General features: G+C 37.9%; 1 protein-coding gene across 1 annotated transcript in view; it reads left to right on the top strand.

Moving 5' to 3' along the window:
- FGD6 (FYVE, RhoGEF and PH domain containing 6) overlaps nt 1-3,503 on the top strand; it is a 269,170-nt gene extending 265,667 nt beyond the window's left edge. Inside the window, exon 21 of the mRNA XM_053716891.1 lies at nt 3,090-3,503. Within this exon, the coding sequence (XP_053572866.1) occupies nt 3,090-3,126 (37 nt within the window). The 3' untranslated portion in view covers nt 3,127-3,503. The remainder of the gene's footprint in view (nt 1-3,089) is intronic.
- The last annotated feature ends 17,764 nt before the right edge of the window (nt 3,504-21,267 follow it).

Consider the following 21,267-nt stretch of genomic DNA (forward strand, 5'->3'; position numbering starts at 1 on the left):
GATCATGACAAGGCCACGGAGTTCTGGAATATGATTAAAAGCCCTTCACTAATGGACGAAGATATCAGTATCCTTAACTCCCCCATATCAGCGCAAGAACTAACTGAGGCAATCTCTGGTCTCCCCACTGGTAAGGCAGCAGGTCCGGATGGATTACCTGGTGAATTTTACAAAATTCTTTCTTCAGAAATCTCTCCATACTTAATAAATTTATATAATGACCTCTATATGAAAAGTAAACCAATCCCTCCTTCATTCTCGGCATCACATACAACTCTGATCCTCAAGGAAGGGAAGGACCCAAGGCTCAAAGAATCTTATAGGCCAATAGCCTTACTTAATTCAGATTATAAGATTCTCACCTCTATCTTAGCAGCTCGATTACAGCAAATACTCCCACAGGTAATCCATCCGGACCAAGCGGGTTTCATGAATGGACGGAACTCCTCGGCAAAAATAAGGGAATTACTACTTACACTTGAATATTTGGAAAAGGCCCGGCAGGCGGGAGGGGGGAGAGAGGAAATGCCCGGAGCACCGGACATGGCTATTCTGTCCATTGACGCAGAAAAAGCGTTTGACTCTGTCACTTTCAAGCATCTTAACACCTCCCTGACAAAATTTGGAATTAAGGGTAAATTTCCTGAATTTGTTAAGAACCTTTATAAAGGCTCAGCTACACGTCTAATTATTAATGGCATGGTATCCCCATCAATAACTCTGGAAAGAGGAACCCGCCAGGGGTGTCCTCTCTCCCCTCTCCTGTTCAATGTGGCCATTGAACCTTTGGCAATCATGGTAAGACAAAACTTGGAAGGAATTAAGATTTCAAATCATGAAATGAAAATCGGCCTATATGCAGACGATGTACTATTATATATATCTAACACTAAAATTAACATCCCAAAACTTATGCAAATAATAGACCATTTTGCTACCTTCTCAGGATATAAAATAAATACAGCTAAGTCAGAAATTCTCTGGATCCGTAGGGATAAAGGCTCTTGTACAGAAAATCCTTTCAAAAGAATAACAGATTAATTTAAATACTTGGGAATAAATGTTCCGGTGAATGCCGACAAATTATATGAACTTAACATACCCCCCATTATTAGGCAAATTAAAGAAAAGCTGAGAACTTGGCACACACTTCCACTCTCGGTCTCGGGTCGAGCGGCAATATTTAAGATGGTTCTTCTCCCGAAACTCCTTTATATACTTTTGAATGTCCCAGTAATCTTGTACGAAAAGGATGTAAGATTAATCAATAGCTTGATTAGCCAATTTCTCTGGCAAGGGAAAAAGGCACGAATTTCCCTTAAAAAACTCTCTCTCCCATGCGATTCTGGTGGTATGGCACTCCCAGATATCAGAGCATACAACCTTAGCTCCCTGGCACGAATAGCTACTAGCTGGATCTTATCTAAGGATTACATCCTAAATAACCATCTTGAAAGTAATGTCTGCGATCCTTATCTCCCCCTAGCACTCCTACACTCCCCTCCTAAAGAGCTACCCCTAGAAATTAAAAGACTGAAATCTATATCCAACCCTATCAGGGCTTGGTGGAAAATATCAAAGCTTTTATCTTTCAACCCTAAAATTTCAAAACACCTCACCTTGATAGGAAACCCAAAGTTTCAACCCGGCCTACAGTCTGAGGTCTTCAATAGATGGCACAATAATGGACTAAATAAACTAATCTTACTGATAGATGGGGACGGAAAAACCATTAAAACATTTGAAAAACTAAAAGGGGAATATAACTTACCCAACAAAGACTTCTTTGCTTATTTACAGATAAGGCATTATTTCCTGGAAACAACTAGAGAGGTAGGATGGTCTTGGAAATTAGGTAAACTTGAAAATTGGCTTACACTTATGACTGTGGATCGGATCTCTATCTCTGTATGCTATCATCTTTTGGCTATTAGCAGGGGCAACCAGAATTTAGCAAGACTTGCTCTAACATGGACTTCACTGTCAGAACAAAATAGGGTAGACTCAAAAATAGTGCAACATTCCATAAGCAAAGTGAAAAAAACAACTCTTTCAGCTACTTGGCGGGAAGCACATATCAAAATTCTTCATAGGGCATATTTTACTCCGGAAACGGGTCGCAGGGTTCACAACTCAGGCTTTGATAAATGCCCCAAATGCTCATTCCCGGCAGCCAACTTAGAACACATGCTTTGGTTCTGTCCAAAAGTAAGAAATACTTGGTGCAAGCTTGAATATTGGTTGAATAAGGTGCTGAAAATTCCCCCTATAACTCTTACCCTATATCAAATTATATTATGTAACGATAATCTAACTGAACGCCACCCTAATGATAACCTGATCTCCGTCTCGATATTAGCCACTAGATACTTAATCTGTAAAAAATGGAAAACGCGCTCAGCGCCCAGCGTATGCGAAATCCAAAACTGTCTAAAAAAACAATGCATATTAGAACAAAAAGACACAGACATAGACAATGAAGAGGACATAAGGATTTTTTTCAATAAATGGGCAGTATATATTAAATCACTCCCTGAAAATGAAAAAGAATATATGATCTTCCCATTTCAAAATTCTGAACTAATCTTACTAGGCATCTGGTAGCTGGGCGAGATGAATGAGAGATGGCCACCTTCCCTTTCCCCTCCCTCCCCTTTTTTTTTTTTTTTCTTCTTTCCCTCTTGGATTGTTTTTGTTTTGTTTTGTTTTAATTTAAATAAAAAAAAAAAAAAAAATTCCAACAATGAGTAACGACTAAACAGATGGATAATTCAGGATAATCTATTGCATATATGAATTATAATATATACTTCATGTTTGGTTGATATTATTTTTTGTTTCCTTTTCTTCTCTATTATCATAACATGTATGACAAACTGAAATATCTCTTGTTTTTTTTTTTGTGCTGATATGGATATTGTATTCATTGTTGGTTATAAATAAATATTTAAAAAAAAAATTGCATGCTCTATCTTAATCATGACAGTTTAATTTTAGCTAGACTATTCCTTTAACATGTACACCTAGAATGGCTTTTGATACCTCTTTGTTTCGTAAAAAAATCAATTTTCTTTCTTTTTCTTAAACAGGTGGATTGAAGCATTCCAAGAAGCAACAATATTGTAACAACTTTTCTTTGAAAATTGAGGATGAAAATAAATACTGCCACATTTGTATACTTTATGCAAAAATCCCCAATTCAACAAACCTACAGCATCAATTTTGTGATTTTCCTCATGTTTATAGTTTTAATGTATTTTATTAGTTTGTAAAATAGTCTGGAATTGATAATATGTTTTAATGCAAGTTCTGTAAATATTATTTATTAAAACACAAATGTTTACTTTGTCAGTAAATGTATTTTGGGAGCTCACATAAAACACAGAGCTTTTTGTGTTTTGTAGATATTATGTATATTTTTTTTTATCTTTTTCACTGTCCAAGCTGTAATTTTGTTCATTTTTATGTCAATAGAATATTTACATAAAAACCTTGAAAAACAACCAGTTCTGTTTTATTAATTTCATAAAAGGTAAACTAGGTTGTTAGAAAAGAAAAGCATGCGTAATACATAGTGGTGAATGGTGGTAATAAAAGGGAACTATACATGATTTAAAGGACCATTACCAGTACACATGCAAAATAAAAAGACTTGCCAGCCAACTGCATCATGTGATATCCATCAGCCTATCACACACTCATATGTATAAACTGAACTCTGGCACATGCTCAGTAGGAGTTGGTGCCTCAGAAAGTGTTTATATAAAAAGACTGCACAATTTGAAAAATAATAAGTAAATTGGAAAGTCTCTTAAAACTGCATGCTCTATCTGAATCATGAAAGTAAATTTTTGACTTAAGTGTCCCTTTAATACAACTTGTTGGTAAAATTATTTCTTTAAAAAATCTTGCCACTGGGAATTGAGATTTTTTTTAAAGATTCGTACCCAGCCCTTATCAGAACAGCATGTGGCAAGTTCAGCTCCATGAAACTCATTGGAGACACTTTTATCAAACCTATTACCACACTGAAAGAGGTGTCAAGGGTAACAGCATCACAAAAATGCATTCACACCCTACAAAAGAGATAAATGAAAATAAAGAAACTTTAAAACATGCACAAAACAAGAGAAATTAAAAAAACAAAGATAGAAGATGATATTTCACAAGGGCAATAATATCTTTTAAAATTTTGCATGTTAACTTCTGATTTTTATATAAGGAACATCACATCTACACATTAGGAACTGGGGACTCGCTCTGTGTGCTCTTGTGTGAAATTTTAGCCTGCTAAACTTTGTTTGAAACAACTGAATTTGGTTGGGTTTGGATTGCAGTGGACATTGTTTTATTCTTGGTCCCATGCATCACAATGTGTTAAGCTGGCCCTGATGGGGGAGTGTTTTGTGCTGAATGTCAGGTGACTAATAGACCAAAAGCAAATATAATAAATGCAACAATTCTGTGTAACTGTATGTAATGGTAAATATATAAACAACTTTGTTTAGTAAGTAATTCAGTACTCTGAGGATGAATATCATAGTGAGAATATAGAGAGAAGCTATGCACATAGCCTATTGTCTCCTCCTGGTGTTTACTAACAGAACGTGGCTTAGAAGTGTTCTATCTTATATAGACAGTTTACACAGATAAGTATACACTTTCCTGCCTGTAATCGCCCCTTCGTTTAGCTGTTACACATGAAGAAGAAACTTATTTGTTTGCTTGAAAATTCCAAAGCAATCAGTTTTAGTTGCACCTGCTAACTTTAGAATAAAACAAAAAAATCACATCTTCGACTGTTTTTAATCTTTGAATGGGAACTTAAACTGTAGCATTAATGTTGGTTTTCTCTCCACTGAAACTAGACTTATAATTGCCTCTGACTATTTTCAAGGGTAGTTGACCAACATGAATGTTGCTCAAACGATAGATGGAAACGTTTTATTTAAAGGGACATTACACACATGCTTAAATCTCAATTAAAATTGTAAAAGAAAAATGCAATGCGTATTTATTACTTTTTGCCATTATTTTTTTTTTTCCTTTTTCACTGGCTGACTTCAACAGGTGAGCCCATGACTTGGTCCTGTGCCTGCAAGGGTGGGCAAAATCAATCTTCTAGTTTACCTTAGAGCAAGAAAATGATGCCATTTTTTTTATTAGTTCCACCACACTTATACCTTTAAAGGGACAGTCTACTTTAAAATCGTCATTGTTTAAAAAGATTGATAATCCCTTTATTAACTAGTCCCCAGTTTTGCATAACCAACACTGTTATATTAATATACTTTTTACCTCTGTAATTACCTTATAGCTAAGTATCTGCAGACTTTCCCCTTATTTCAGTTATTTTTTCAAACTTGCTTTTCAGCCAATTAGTGCTGATTTATGCATAACTCCAAGGAGTGAGCACAATGTTATCTATATGGCACACACAAACTAGCACTGTCTGGCTGTGAATAGCTAATAAAATGCATAAGATAAGAGGTGGCCGTCAGGGGCTTAGAAACAGGCAGATATTTAGAGGTTATAAAGTATATAAATATAGCAATGTTGGTTGTTCAAAGCTGAGGAATGGGTAGTAAAGGTGTTATCTATCTTTTTAAACAATAAAAAAATAAAGTAGACTGTCCCTTTAATTTCTACCACCAGGACAGTTTGGTCCTCAGATACCTCTGACAGTATCAAAGCGAATGTTGTAAAAATCTATCTATAACCCTTTCATAGTTATTTCTTTATTACAACTGACAATGTAGTTCTAAATATAAGACAAAGTTAAAAATAAAAGGTCCATAGTAAAAAATGACATGTCCTGATTCTTTAGAGCATGTAACTTTAAGACTATCTACCCTAGACTATTGTGTGTTTAATGCTAGCAAAATGGTTAAACACACAATTTAATTTAGCACTCTCAGAGCACTGCTGGTTCTGAGCAGGAAAAAAGCTGCTGATGCATTCAGCAGCGCTAGCAACATTACCCAGACTTGCAACTAGCACTGCTGATTTGATCAGCTGCATTTTCTGCTCTGGATCAGCAGTGCTCTGTGGCTCTCAAGCCTTATTTATACGGTGTGCTTAACCCCTTTGTAGGTGTTAAACAAAGTAGTCTAGGGTCGATAATCTTAAAATTACATGCTCTAACAGATAAGAGCATGTCATTTTTTGACTATAATAGCCCTTTTCTTCTGTTAAGTGTGATCAGTCCACGGGTCATCATTACTTCTGGGATATTACTCCTCCCCAACAGGAAGTGCAAGAGGATTCACCCAGCAGAGTTGCATATAGCCCCTCCCCTCTACGTCACCCCCAGTCATTCTCTTGCACCCAATGACTAGATAGGATGTGTGAGAGGACTATGGTGATTTTATTTAGTTTATTTCTTCAATCAAAAGTTTGTTATTTTTTTAATAGCACCGGAGTGTGTTATTCCTTCTCTGGTAGAGTTTGAAGAAGAATCTACCAGAGTTTTTACTATGATTTTAGCCGGAGTTGTTAAGATCATATTGCTGTTTCTCGGCCATCTGAGGAGAGGTAAACTTCAGATCAGGGGACAGCGGGCAGTTTATTCTGCAAAAAGGTATGTAGCAGTTTTTATTTTCTAACAATGGAATTGCTGAGAAAATCCTGCCATACCGACATTATATCATGTATGTATAATTTACATTTTAGTATTCTGGGAAATGGTACTTCACTGGAATTACACTGTGTATATAAGATTTTAGCCTAATAGAAATACAACAGGCTTTTTAATAATTCTTAATTATGTTAAACGTTTTTGCTGGAATGTAAAATCGTTTTCATTTTCTGAGGTACTGGGTGAATAAAATGTTTGGGCACTATTTTTCCACTTGGCAGTTGCTGGATCTAATTATGACAGTTTTTAATCTCTCTCACTGTTGTGTGTGAGGGGGTGGGACCTTTTTTGGCGCTTTTGCTACGCATCAAAAATTTCAGTCAAAAGCTCATTGTTTTTTCCTGCATGTTCCGGTTTATCTCTACAGAACCCAGGGATCTTCAAAGCTAATTTGAGGGAAGTAATCTAACAGAGCTGTAAGATTGTAGTTGACTGTGATAAAAAAAAAAAAAAAAAACGTTTATTCTTTAACTTTTTTATGCCTCAGGGTTAGTTATTTCTTGCTACTGGGTACAAGCCTTTACTAAGTTGCATTTTGTTTTATAAAGCTGATTGATTTCATCTGTTATATATATTCAGTGCTTTTCAAGCACAGTTCGTTTTTTTCATTGTATTTTACTTGTATAGTATTTCCAAATTGCAAGTTTATTTGCTAGTTTGTTAAACATATCTGATTCAGAAGATGAGACCTGTACTATTTGTACTAAAGCCAAGGTGGAGCCCAATAGAAATTTATGTACTAACTGTATTGATGCTACATTAAATAAAAGTCAATCTGTACAAATTGAACAAATTTCACCAAACAACGAGGGGAGAGTTATGCCGACTAACTCGCCTCACGTGACAGTACCTGCATCTCCCGCTCGGGACGTGCGCGATATGGCGACGCCAAGTACATCTGGGCGGCCATTACAAATAACATTACAAGATATGGCTACTGTTATGACTGAGGTTTTGGCTAAATTACCAGAACTAAGGGGCAAGCGTGATCACTCTGGAGTGAGAACAGAGTGCGCTGATAATGTTAGGGCCATGTCAGATACTGCGTCACAACTTGCAGAACATGAGGACGGAGAGCTTCATTCTGCGGCTGACGGTTCTGATCCAAACAGATTGGATTCAGATATTTCAAATTTTAAATTTAAGATGGAAAACCTCCGTGTTTTACTAGGGGAGGTGTTAGCGGCCCTGAATGATTGTAACACAGTTGCAATACCCGAGAAAATGTGTAGGTTGGATAAATATTTTGCTGTACCAACAAGTACTGACGTTTTTCCTATACCTAAAAGACTAACTGAAATTATTACTAAGGAGTGGGATAGACCCGGTGTGCCGTTCTCACCCCCTCCAATATTTAGAAAGATGTTTCCAATAGACACCACCACACGGGATTTATGGCAAACGGTCCCTAAGGTGGAGGGAGCAGTTTCTACTTTAGCTAAACGTACCACTATCCCGGTAGAGGATAGCTGTGCCTTTTCAGATCCAATGGATAAAAAATTAGAGGGTTACCTTAAGAAAATGTTTGTTCAACAAGGTTTTATATTGCAACCCCTTGCATGCATTGCGCCGATCACGGCTGCAGCGGCATTCTGGATTGAGTCTCTAGAAGAGAATCTTGGTTCAGCTACGCTGGACGACATTTCAGACAGGCTTAGAGTACTTAAGCTATCTAATTCATTCATTTCGGAAGCCGTAGTACATTTAATTAAACTTACGGCTAAGAATTCCGGATTCGCCATTCAAGCGCGCAGAGCACTGTGGCTAAAATCCTGGTCAGCTGATGTAACTTCTAAGTCCAAATTACTTAATATACCTTTCAAGGGACAGACCTTATTTGGGCCTGGTTTGAAAGAAATTATCGCTGACATTACAGGAGGTAAGGGCCACGCCCTACCTCAAGACAAAGCCAAACCTAAGGCTAGACAGTCTAATTTTCGTTCCTTTCGGAATTTCAAAGCAGGAGCAGCATCATCTTCCACTACTCCAAAACAAGAAGGATCTGGTGCTCGCTACAGACAAGGCTGGAGACCTAACCAGTCCTGGAACAAGGGCAAGCAGGCCAGGAAGCCTGCAGCTGCCACTAAAACAGCATGAATTGAGGGCCCCCGATCCGGGATCGGATCTAGCGGGGGGCAGACTTTCTCTCTTCGCCCAGGCTTGGGCAAGAGATGTCCAGGATCCCTGGGCGCTAGAGATAATATCTCAGGGATACCTTCTGGACTTCAAACACTCTCCTCCAAGAGAGAGATTTCATCTGTCAAGGTTGTCGACAAACCAAACAAAGAAAGAAGCGTTTCTACGCTGCATACAAGACCTATTGTTAATGGGAGTAATCCATCCAGTTCCACGGTCGGAACAGGGACAAGGGTTTTACTCAAATCTGTTTGTGGTTCCCAAAAAAGAGGGAACTTTCAGACCAATACTGGATTTAAAGATCCTAAACAAATTCCTAAGAGTTCCATCATTCAAAATGGAGACTATCCGGACAATTTTACCCATGATCCAAGAAGGTCAGTACATGACCACAGTGGACTTAAAGGACGCTTACCTTCACATACCGATTCACAAAGATCATTACCGGTATCTAAGGTTTGCCTTTCTAGACAGGCATTACCAGTTTGTGGCTCTTCCATTTGGATTGGCTACAGCTCCAAGAATCTTCACAAAGGTTCTAGGTGCTCTTCTGGCGGTACTAAGACCACGGGGAATTTCGGTAGCTCCTTACCTAGACGACATTCTGATACAAGCTTCAAGCTTTCAAACTGCCAAGTCTCATACAGAGTTAGTACTGGCATTTCTAAGGTCACATGGATGGAAGGTGAACGAAAAGAAAAGTTCACTCGTTCCACTTACAAGAGTTCCCTTCCTGGGGACTCTTATAGATTCTGTAGAAATGAAGATTTACCTGACAGAAGACAGGTTAACAAGACTTCAAAGTGCTTGCCGTACCCTTCATTCCATTCAACACCCATCGGTGGCTCAATGCATGGAGGTAATCGGCCTAATGGTAGCAGCAATGGACATAGTGCCATTTGCTCGCTTACACCTCAGACCACTGCAATTGTGCATGCTAAGTCAGTGGAATGGGGATTACTCAGACTTGTCCCCTTCTCTGAATCTGGATCAAGAGACCAGAAATTCTCTTCTATGGTGGCTTTCTCGGCCACATCTGTCCAGGGGGATGCCATTCAGCAGACCAGACTGGACAATTGTAACAAAAGACGCCAGCCTTCTAGGTTGGGGTGCCGTCTGGAATTCTCTGAAGGCTCAGGGACAATGGAGTCAGGAGGAGAGTCTCCTGCCAATAAACATTCTGGAATTGAGAGCAGTTCTCAATGCCCTCCTGGCTTGGCCCCAGTTGACAACTCGGGGGTTCATCAGGTTTCAGTCGGACAACATCACGACTGTAGCTTACATCAACCATCAGGGAGGGACAAGGAGTTCCCTAGCAATGATGGAAGTATCAAAGATAATTCGCTGGGCAGAGTCTCACTCTTGCCACCTGTCAGCAATCCACATCCCGGGAGTGGAGAATTGGGAGGCGGATTTCTTAAGTCGTCAGACTTTTCATCCGGGGGAATGGGAACTTCATCCGGAGGTCTTTGCCCAAATACTTCGACGTTGGGGCAAGCCAGAGATAGATCTCATGGCGTCTCGACAGAACGCCAAGCTTCCTCGGTACGGGTCCAGATCCAGGGATCCAGGAGCAGTCCTAATAGATGCCCTGACGGCACCTTGGGACTTCAGGATGGCTTATGTGTTTCCACCCTTCCCGATGCTTCCTCGATTGATTGCCAGAATCAAACAGGAGAGAGCATCAGTGATTCTGATAGCACCTGCATGGCCACGCAGGACTTGGTATGCAGACCTGGTGGACATGTCATCCTGTCCACCTTGGTCTCTACCTCTGAAACAGGACCTCCTGATACAGGGTCCTTTCAAACATCAAAATCTAACTTCTCTGAAGCTGACTGCTTGGAAATTGAACGTTTGATTTTATCAAGACGTGGGTTTTCTGAGTCAGTTATTGACACCTTAATACAGGCCAGGAAGCCTGTTACCAGAAAGATTTACCATAAAATATGGCGTAAATACCTATATTGGTGTGAATCCAAAGGTTACTCTTGGAGTAAGGTTAGGATTCCTAGGATATTGTCTTTTCTACAAGAAGGTTTAGAAAAGGGTTTATCTGCTAGTTCATTAAAGGGACAGATCTCAGCTCTGTCTATTCTGTTACACAAACGTCTGTCAGAAGTGCCAGACGTTCAGGCTTTTTGTCAGGCTTTAGCGAGGATTAAGCCTGTGTTTAAGACTGTTGCTCCACCATGGAGTTTAAATCTTGTTCTTAACGTTTTACAGGGCGTTCCGTTTGAACCCCTCCATTCCATTGATATAAAGTTGTTATCTTGGAAAGTTCTATTTTTAATGGCTATTTCATCGGCTCGAAGAGTCTCTGAATTATCAGCCTTACATTGTGATTCTCCTTATTTGATTTTTCATTCGGATAAGGTAGTTCTGCGTACTAAACCTGGGTTCTTACCCAAGGTAGTCACTAACAGGAATATCAATCAGGAGATTGTTGTTCCATCTTTGTGTCCAAATCCTTCTTCAAAGAAGGAACGTCTTCTGCACAATCTGGATGTAGTTCGTGCCCTAAAATTTTACTTACAGGCAACTAAAGAATTTCGACAGACGTCTTCCCTGTTTGTCGTTTACTCTGGTCAGAGGAGAGGTCAAAAAGCTTCTGCTACCTCTCTCTCTTTTTGGCTTCGTAGCATAATACGTTTAGCCTATGAGACTGCTGGACAGCAACCTCCTGAAAGAATTACAGCTCATTCCACTAGAGCTGTGGCTTCCACTTGGGCCTTTAAGAATGAGGCCTCTGTTGAACAGATTTGCAAGGCTGCAACTTGGTCTTCGCTTCATACTTTTTCCAAATTTTCCAAATTTGACACATTTGCTTCCTCGGAGGCTATTTTTGGGAGAAAGGTTCTTCAGGCAGTGGTTCCTTCTGTATAAAAGAGCCTGCCTATCCCGCCCGTCATCCGTGTACTTTTGCTTTGGTATTGGTATCCCAGAAGTAATGATGACCCGTGGACTGATCACACTTAACAGAAGAAAACATAATTTATGCTTACCTGATAAATTCCTTTCTTCTGTAGTGTGATCAGTCCATGGCCCGCCCTGTTTTTTAAGGCAGGTAATTATTTTTAAATTATACTCCAGTCACCACTACACCCTTGGTTCCTCCTTTCTCGTTGGTCCTTGGTCGAATGACTGGGGGTGACGTAGAGGGGAGGGGCTATATGCAACTCTGCTGGGTGAATCCTCTTGCACTTCCTGTTGGGGAGGAGTAATATCCCAGAAGTAATGATGACCCGTGGACTGATCACACTACAGAAGAAAGGAATTTATCAGGTAAGCATAAATTATGTTTTAATAACTGGCAACCTAACTCCTTAAGCCTATTGTACATAGGTACAATGTCACAGAGTACTTTGCCCAGCATACCCTGTTGACATAGTACCTATGTCCAACCTTCTGGCTCATGCTGCGGTCCTTGCTGTTAGCTTTGACAGTGAAGACTGCAGCCAGAGGCAGAAGGCATCTGCCTTTATATAGTAAGGAATAACTAACCATTGTTCCTTTAACATATGAAGGCAGATTGTCAATACAGACAGTGACACTCTGGAAGGAGGGGGAGGCTGGCAGGCGGTGATATGATCGCTTAGAGGGAGGGTGGATCATTACTAGGGATGGGCGAATGTGTAAAATTTCGAATTTCGAAAATAGAACGAATGTTATTATCGAAATTCGAATTATAAATTCGAATGTCGGTAAGAACGAATATTCTATAAAATTCGATTTTCGAATTTTTTTCTAGGTTCCGAATGTGACATTCGTTTTCGAATGTCACATTCGTTTTCGAATGTGACATTCGAAATCGAATGTGACATTCGAAATCGAATGCGACATTCGAAATCGAATGTGACATTCAATTTCGAATTTGTATATTATATTTCGAATGTGCATATTCCATTTCGAAAGTGCATATTAGATTTCGAATGTAACTTCCTTTTTCGAATGCGTATTTCCGTTTTCGAAATGCACTTTCGATTTCGAATGTCATTTTCGATTTCGATTGAAAATAAAAGAAATAATATACACATTCGAAATTCGAAAATATGTATTCGATTTTTAAACATATTTAAATCTAATTGAATAACATTATTTCGATTATCACATTCGAAAAATTCGATTTAAATCGAATTTTCGAAATGTATCAAAAAATGTATCTTTTTGGCTGTGTTCTAGAACAAAAATTTTTCTGGGAGAAAAACAACTAATATCAGACACTTCAGAGCTGTGGGTGAGACAGGTTGGTTTGTCGCATAGCTTGTTAATTTATTTGTCTATCTAGGTAAAATTTCTCTTTGTTTCTGTGCTATTTGTTTTATTTTGTTGTCTTTTTTAAACACAGCAAGCAGCAAATTTAGTATAACAAACAGAAAACTTTTGAGGAGTAGTATATTTTTTATTCTTAGTTTAACTTAAAAAAAAAAAAACATGTCTTTACCTGTTGGTAGTATCTCCCCTGATGGGCAAGATAGGAGGAGTGCATCAGCTGGTGCTGATGTTGTTGCGGGTTTTAGCGATGAGGTTGCTTTGAAATCCTCAGTTAATGATGGAAATGGATCGCATACCGCTGGTGATCCAAGTACTTCTTTGGCTGCAGGATTTGAAGAGCACTCATTCCTAACTGATGTGGACCTGCAGGATATGTTGTCTCCTAATGTTACTGGGATTCCTCATTCTGCAGCAAGTCAAGTCAAGGGTTTTCCAACCTTTGATATTGACTTAAGTGGGGAAGAATCAAGTGCCAATTTAGATGATTCCGGGGAGAAGTTAAGTTCTATGCGAACTTCTTCTCCCATGGCGGCGGATGTCATCCACCAATCGGTGCAATTGGGACTTGATGCTTCTTTGCATGATGTGTCAGCTGACACATCAGATGCAATGGGGTCAGAATTAGTTGTTGTACCTGAGTGTGGTGTAAATTCCCAGCACTCTGGTGTTGCTGCGTCTGTGGAGGCCGGGGTCCACCGCCCAGCAACTCCAGGTGTTACAGGTACAATAGTTGCTTCTGACGACACCACTATTTCTACATCTTCCACTACCTTACCCTCTTCTGATGTACCGGTGTCTCTCACCATGCCTGCTGAATCACAGCGCAGGCATGACGCTGGAGTTGTGAAATCCAGACTCAGGTCGTGGGTATGGGAACATTTTTGTATCCCTGACGGCTCCAGTGTAAATGAAGCACTGCAGGTGCAGTGTATTCATTGTGGGAAGAGTATCAAGAGGGGGAAAGGAGGGAGATTGGGCACTACTGCCCTTACGCATCACCTCTCCATTGTGCACACGGAGATAGAGAGGCCAGGTCCTAAAAAAGGACTTGCAACTCCTGGTGCTGACAGTGGAGAAGGAGCGAGCTCCCCAGTGGTTGGACCCCCTCCTCCAGTTTCACACACCACAGGCACTACATCCAGCAGGAGTGTGGTGGATAGTCCATCAACTAGTTCTGGAATCTCCAAGAAATCTCGGTTTCGGAAATCCAAAACTGTTGCTGGACAGTTGAAGGGGTTGCGTATTTCCAGGATAAGACCCCGTCCTGGAAGTGTTGCGGCACCAGTGGTGCCGTCAACAAGCTCAATGACAGCCACGACAAGTGTAGCTGTGCCCCTTCCTTCCTCTTCTCCTCTACAGTCCTCTGTAACGCCAGCCTCAGCTGTAATAGCTGGGTCGGCTACATCACCAGCACATTTTTCACCGGTTTCCCCCCCCCCCCCAGTCCCCTACACATACAATGCAGGTAGGGTCATCTTTTGACCTTACTGCAGGTGGCTGTCAAAGGATTTTTCGCCTTTGTGGCTTAGTATGTGGTGTGTGCTTGAAGGTGGTGTCATATGGAGACTGTGTTGCTTCAAGCAGATATGCCGCTTTGCATGCTCATTTGGCTGAGAAGCACCCTGAGGAGCTCAAGAGAGTAGAAGAGGGCTTGTTATAGTTAACCTCCCCCCCCCAAAAAAAAAAAAATCAGTGCCTCATTTTGAGAGCACTTAAAGGGGTCTTGTTGTTGCTGAAAGCAATTTTTAGCTTTCACAACATTATTGGTATTATTTCCCTTTGTCCATTGCCCCTGTTCTAAAATTAGTTGTGACTTATAAGAATGCAGGACCCGCGTCACTTCCGGTGACGTGACATCTGCTGTTGGAGGTGTGTGGTGCTCACTGCACATGCGCAAGAGGCCCATCCTCCTAAAATCAGCAGTTGAAGCCTACACAACAGGTCAAGGAATTATATGGGCAGTATACTTCATTGCACAGGCACGCAGAATACTGCACATGCGGACACACACAACCCGACTCCTCACGCTCAGTTTAATAAACTGCATCTGATGGTCCATAATTTTTACAGGTGATTTGGCCTTTAGTGCGCATGCATGTTTACGGCAGTGTGTGCATGCAAACTAAAGGCCAAATCACCTGTAAAAATTATGTTTAAAAAGATAGATAATCCCTTTGCTTTATTACCCATTCGTCAGTTTTGTATAAACCAAAACAGCTATAATAATAATAGACGTATTAGCTCTGTAATTACCTTGTATGTAAGTCCCTGTTATTTCAGTCACTTTGAGCGACTAACATTTTAGCCATTCAGTGCTCACTCCTAGGTAAATTCACATGCGTGAGCTCAATGTTATCTTTACGAAATACATGAACTAATGCCCTCTAGTGTTGAAAAACGGTCAAAATGCATTCAGATTCGAGGCTGTCTTCAAGGTCTAAGAAATTAGTAAGTGCTGTATATGATTATGAACCTCCTAGGTTTAGCTTTCAACTAAGAATACCAAGAGAACAAATCAAATTTTTTTTAAAAAACTAAATTTGTAAGTTCTTTAAAATTTACATGCCCTATTTCAATCATGTAAATTTTCTTTTGTATTTTACTGTCCCTTTAAAGTTACGATTAAATTACATGACAATTAGCATTCTTTACAACACACGCAATCGCATACAGGTAAGAAAATAATTAAATAGTTGTTAAATATATGCAAATGTAGTTCCAATATTTATACTTATCAACACAAATGGTACACAGAGGCAAGTGATATGGGTTTGAGGCGTATGAGCACTTACAGCTAGAGTATGGGCTGTGCTGGTATACAGCCTGGCAGTTAATATGTGTACAAGGCTGGATGACATTCATTTTTATCCTAGATATTGTTTTAATTTTTAGTTTGCATTGTAAGTAAACTATTTTCACAGGCCTGTATACAATGAAACTTTTATTTTGTAACTATCTCATCATCAACATTTATGATATGTCCAAACATACACACTCATACACTAATATACACTATAATTGTAATATAGAGTTAATAGCAAATAGCTTAAGTGGACAAGTGATGTTATTCATATAACAAGTAACAAGTAGTTTCATCATTCCTTAAGGGTGTACAGAGTTGTATGTTTATAAAATATCATTGAAAGCAGAAATTTAAACACCATTACAAGCAAAAAACCATTACTTTAATATTTCATAACAGCTTATTATTTACTGCATGCATTAACCATTATTCTGTTTTTTTTCAAATATACTTCAGCACAACAATATGAAAAGATAGTTCATATCAATAATGATACCTTATAAATAACATTAAAGCCATAACTTTGTCAAAAATGTATGCTCCTAAGCAAACCACAGATATAGGAGAAATTTGTAAATTCCATAAGTTATCTCACGTCACAATACCAATCGCGTGATTCGATATGCTGGAGCAACTAGGAGCTTACCAGTCCACCTCAGCATTTGCTGTGAGTTGTTTGACTCTCATCTAGGGCGCCCCTTCATTCTGTTTTAACCACAGATATAGGAGAAATTTGCAAATTCCATCTCACGTCACAATACCAATCGTGTGATTCGATATACTGGAGCGACTCGGAGCTCACCGGTCCCCCTCGGTATTTGTTGTGAGCTGTTTGACTCTCGTCTAGGGCACCCCTTCATTCCTTTTTAACCACATATATAGGAGAAATTTACAAATTCCAATAGTTATCTCACAATACTAATCGAGTGATTCGATTTGCTAGACGGACTCGGAGTCGGAGCTTAACGGTCCCCCCAGGGTATTTGCTGTGATAGACAGTTAGCATTATATGGACATGGACTCTTCATTAATATGGCTTCAAATGTTATGTATAAGGCACAATTATTGATATGAACTTTCTTTTCATATTGTTGTTCTGAAGTATCTTTTGAAAAACCAAGAATAATGGTTATGCATGCAGTAAATAATAAGCTGTTATGAAATATTAAAGTAATGGTTTTGTGCTTGTAATGGTGTATACATTTCTGCTTTCATGGCTATGTTATAAAGTTACAATACAACTCCTTGCACTGTTATGTTACTGGTTGTTGTTACATGGATAATTGTCAGTTGTCAGCTTCAGCTGTTTGATATTAATTCTATGTGTGTTAAGTTTTCAGCGCTGGACTTCAAATACTTAGGCCTCTTTTATGATAACCTCCTCCTGCTTATAAAAAATGTGATAAGTGATAGAATAAATTAAAAGTGGCACTACAATAGCTTTAAGTATTAAAAACTATGGTTAAAAGTAATTACAAGATTTGATGATAAGAAGTGATAAGTATAAAATTCTTACACACTCAATATAAAGTAATGTGTGATGATAATATACAAATAAACCACAATAGGAGAAATAGCAAGAAAAACATAGATTGATTTAATATAATAAGATGATAAACGAATAACACTTGATAACAGGAAGCAGCAACAAATTTAAGCATATAGAAAACATTTTCTGTAGATTTTGCTTTTTCAATAATGCATGGACAATCAAAATAAACAATGTATACAATACATCAAACCATCTTAATGAATTTGGTTGAACAATTCATATATAAAAGAGAGAGAGCACATAATATAAATATTCTTAATTGACATAAAATGAATCCTTTCTGAAAAAAAATAATCCAATGGATCAGTATAGAAAATTTACTTATAACATTTTTTTTTTTTAAAAAGCCCTGAAATCGGGTGAAACGCTTAGAAAGCTGTGTATTTTGAAAAGCTGTACCCAGGATTTGTTTCCTTATATCAAATAAAGATCCCTAACCAAACCGGGAGGTTTGCAAGCTGTCTACTGCTTCCTGCGTACATTTAAGTACTAAGAGCAGGAAAATCACTGAGAAAAGAAACACCGGTTTACCACGGTGACTTGCGCAAGTCTGAAAAGAACTGGGACAAACAATCATCTACAATCATTACCGAGCACCGACATCATAAGCCTGCCAGATATCATATTGTGGACTCTAAAGGGTGAGATTACCTGCACAGCAGGCCACGTATATATCCACCTAAGGTATAAAGAAACACCGGTTTACCACGGTGACTTGCGCAAGTCTGAAAAAAACTGGGACCAACAATCATCTACAATCATTACCGAGCACCGACATCAGAAGCCTTCCAGATCTCAGATTGTGGACGCTGAAGGGTGAGATTGCATGCACAGCATGCCAGGTATATATCCACCTAAGGTATGAATCTGACAAGTAAGATCTGTGTGTACTAAACTGTGCTCCTAACATTTCACAGCGGGACTCTGAAAGTTTTAATAGTGGCTGGCCACTACTATTTTTACTGAACTACTAATCATAACTTTTAAGAAATAAATTGAAACTACAAATTGTGACCACAAAAAGACTATTACCTTTAACTATAGGTACAGCTAAGATACAAAACAACTTTTAAGTGATAAATTGAAACTACATTTTTTGGACGCTAAAAGACTATTAGCTTTAACTATAGGTACAGCTAAAGATACCAAAACGCCTACCTATTTGACATGCTTTTTTTTTTTTTTTAAAAAAAAGGTAATTCTCTATAATGATCCATTGGATTAATTATTTTAAGAAAGGAATCATTTTATGTCGATCAAGACTTTTTAAATTCTGGGCTCTCTCTCTTTTATATATGAATTGTGCAACCAAATTCATTAAGTTGGTTTGATGTATACATTCTTTCATTTGATTGTCTTATTTTATTTTGTTTGTCCATGCATTATTAAAAAAGCTAAATCTACCAAAAATATTTTCTATATGCTTAAATTTGTTGCTGCTTCCTTTTATCAAGTGTTATTCGTTTATCATCTTTTTATATTAAATCAATCTATGTTTTTCTAGCTAATTCTCCTATTGTGGTTTATTTGTATATTATCATCACACATTACTTTATATTGAGTGTGTAAGAATTTTATAATTATTACTTATTATCATCAAATTTTGTTATTACTTTTACCCATAGTTTTTAATACTTAAAGCTATTGTAGCGCTACTTTTAGTTTATTCTATCACTTATCATATTAATTTTATGTGACTTGCATTTTGCAAAATGAATGAATTACTTTCAATATATATATATATATATAATATATATATATATATATATATATATATATATATATATATATACACACACACGTACACTACCAACACACTCTGACACATATTTTATACACACACTATGGGAGCTGCCTCAGATTGGGTTTATTCTTGTCTGCTCTGAGCTGCAACAACTCTGTGGGTGGTGCTGGACGCTGGTGCTCGCGGCTCATAGGAAATACTAGTCATGGTGAGCAATGGATCTAAGCAGACCTGTAGTGCTCACTCACTGCCTCTCTCCATAACTTAACAAGTGAATAAAATATATATATTTGTTATTTAGAAATATTAATTGTTTGTATTCATTCAGTTTTGACCGCATATGGCCAGTGCCCCTGACTGCAAGTCCCTGCTACCTAGGTATCTAGTTTTACTTTTCAGCAAAAGATTATCAAGCGATATTTTATGTACATTTCCTAAATAAAAGTACAGTAAATGGGAAACCTATTTTAAATTGCTGCACTCATTAAAGGGCGTCTCACATTGTCCTCATGAATTTTTATGTGTTTAATTATATCTCTTATTCTAAACTCTGTTGTCTTTTCTCTACTTTACACGCACACACTCTGTCTCATACACACACATACACAAAAAGACTAAACAAAAACAAATGAATCAAAACCAATCCCTTTTATGTGTTAGTTAAAGCAGTTTGCCTTGACAATTTCTTTGCAGGGAATGGTATATTTATTATTTAACCCTAAATTTGTCACTGTTCAGACAGAGCAAAAGTTTTAAGTTCTCTAGTTACTTCTACTGTACTGACATTGTTTTCTCTGGGTATCTTTGTTGAAATTAAGTAGGAATAAAAGCTCAGGAGTGTGCACGTCTCTTGATCACTAAATGGCAGCAGTCTTGCAAGAATGAATTGAAAGAGCACTGGATGTCTGCAGTCTGCACTATTTCCTGCCATTTAGGGGCCCAGAATGCCTTGCCTCTACCTAGGTATCTTGTTTTCAACATAGAATATCAAGCGATATTTGTTGTACATTTCCTAAATAGAATTTAATCGGAAACTTATTGAAAATTGCTGTGCTCTGTAGTTGGGCGTCACTCATTATGCATAGGAAATTGAAGGTTTTTATATCTCTTTTTTGTGGTTTGGTACGGTAAGTACTAGGTACATTAGTAATTTAAAATGAATCACATGATCACCTTGCTAACTTGGAAGTTTTTCTAACACCAAGGATGGCATGATTTAGGCCAAACATTTCACCCCTAAAAATTTAAAACAAAAGGTGTGCAATTGTATATTTAAAAAGAAATTAATGTTGAAAATTTTTCAAATGTTTATCTAATCAACAATTTGAAGTTTAATTTTGACATTATCTTTTTAATGCTTGACACACCTTTTTAAAAGCCTCTCTCTTAAAAGGCACATGGTATTGTGCCATCCATGCCACCATGGTAGTTTACTTTTGAAACATGCCGAGAATGGAATGGATTTTTAATTCCCCTGTAAATTTGCTTCCTTCCAGTTATCCTTTTTAGGAATCTGAGAAGAATACTTTGCAATTGATTATGGTCTGTAATAGCGGACCTCTTAAAGGGACATCACATGCTATTTAAAATCAGCTAATAATAAATTAATTAATTGTTTTAAGGATTGTGCAAGTTCAATTTTAACATTGAAGATTGCGATATAATACAGTATTTTAATAAACTTTAAAAGTAAAAGTATGTTTATCTAAATGTGCAGTGCACATCACAAATACTCAGCCTGAGTCTTACTAATTGACTTAGTTATTGATCATCTTTAAGATTAACAGAATATATAAAAAGATGAGCTAATCAAAAAAAGAAATATTATACAAAACCAGTGGATAAACACTGCAGTGCACAAATGCACATTTACTGAGTGAATTATTTAATAAATGTTCATAATTGTTCATTCTCAGACAGTCACACAGCACAGAGATGAAGCAGTTACAAGTTGGTTCCTTTTTTTTCTTGTAGACAAGAAATATTTAGACATATTATCTCTAAAGTAAAACAAAACAACTATTGATAATTTTATTGACAAATTTTTGTTCATTGAAGATAATCAAATCAGTCACGCTTGACTTTAGTCTCTGTCTCACCCACAGCTCTTGTGTCAAACA

The sequence above is a fragment of the Bombina bombina genome, chromosome 6 (assembly GCF_027579735.1).
Source record: "Bombina bombina isolate aBomBom1 chromosome 6, aBomBom1.pri, whole genome shotgun sequence".
Lineage (NCBI taxonomy): Eukaryota > Metazoa > Chordata > Amphibia > Anura > Bombinatoridae > Bombina > Bombina bombina.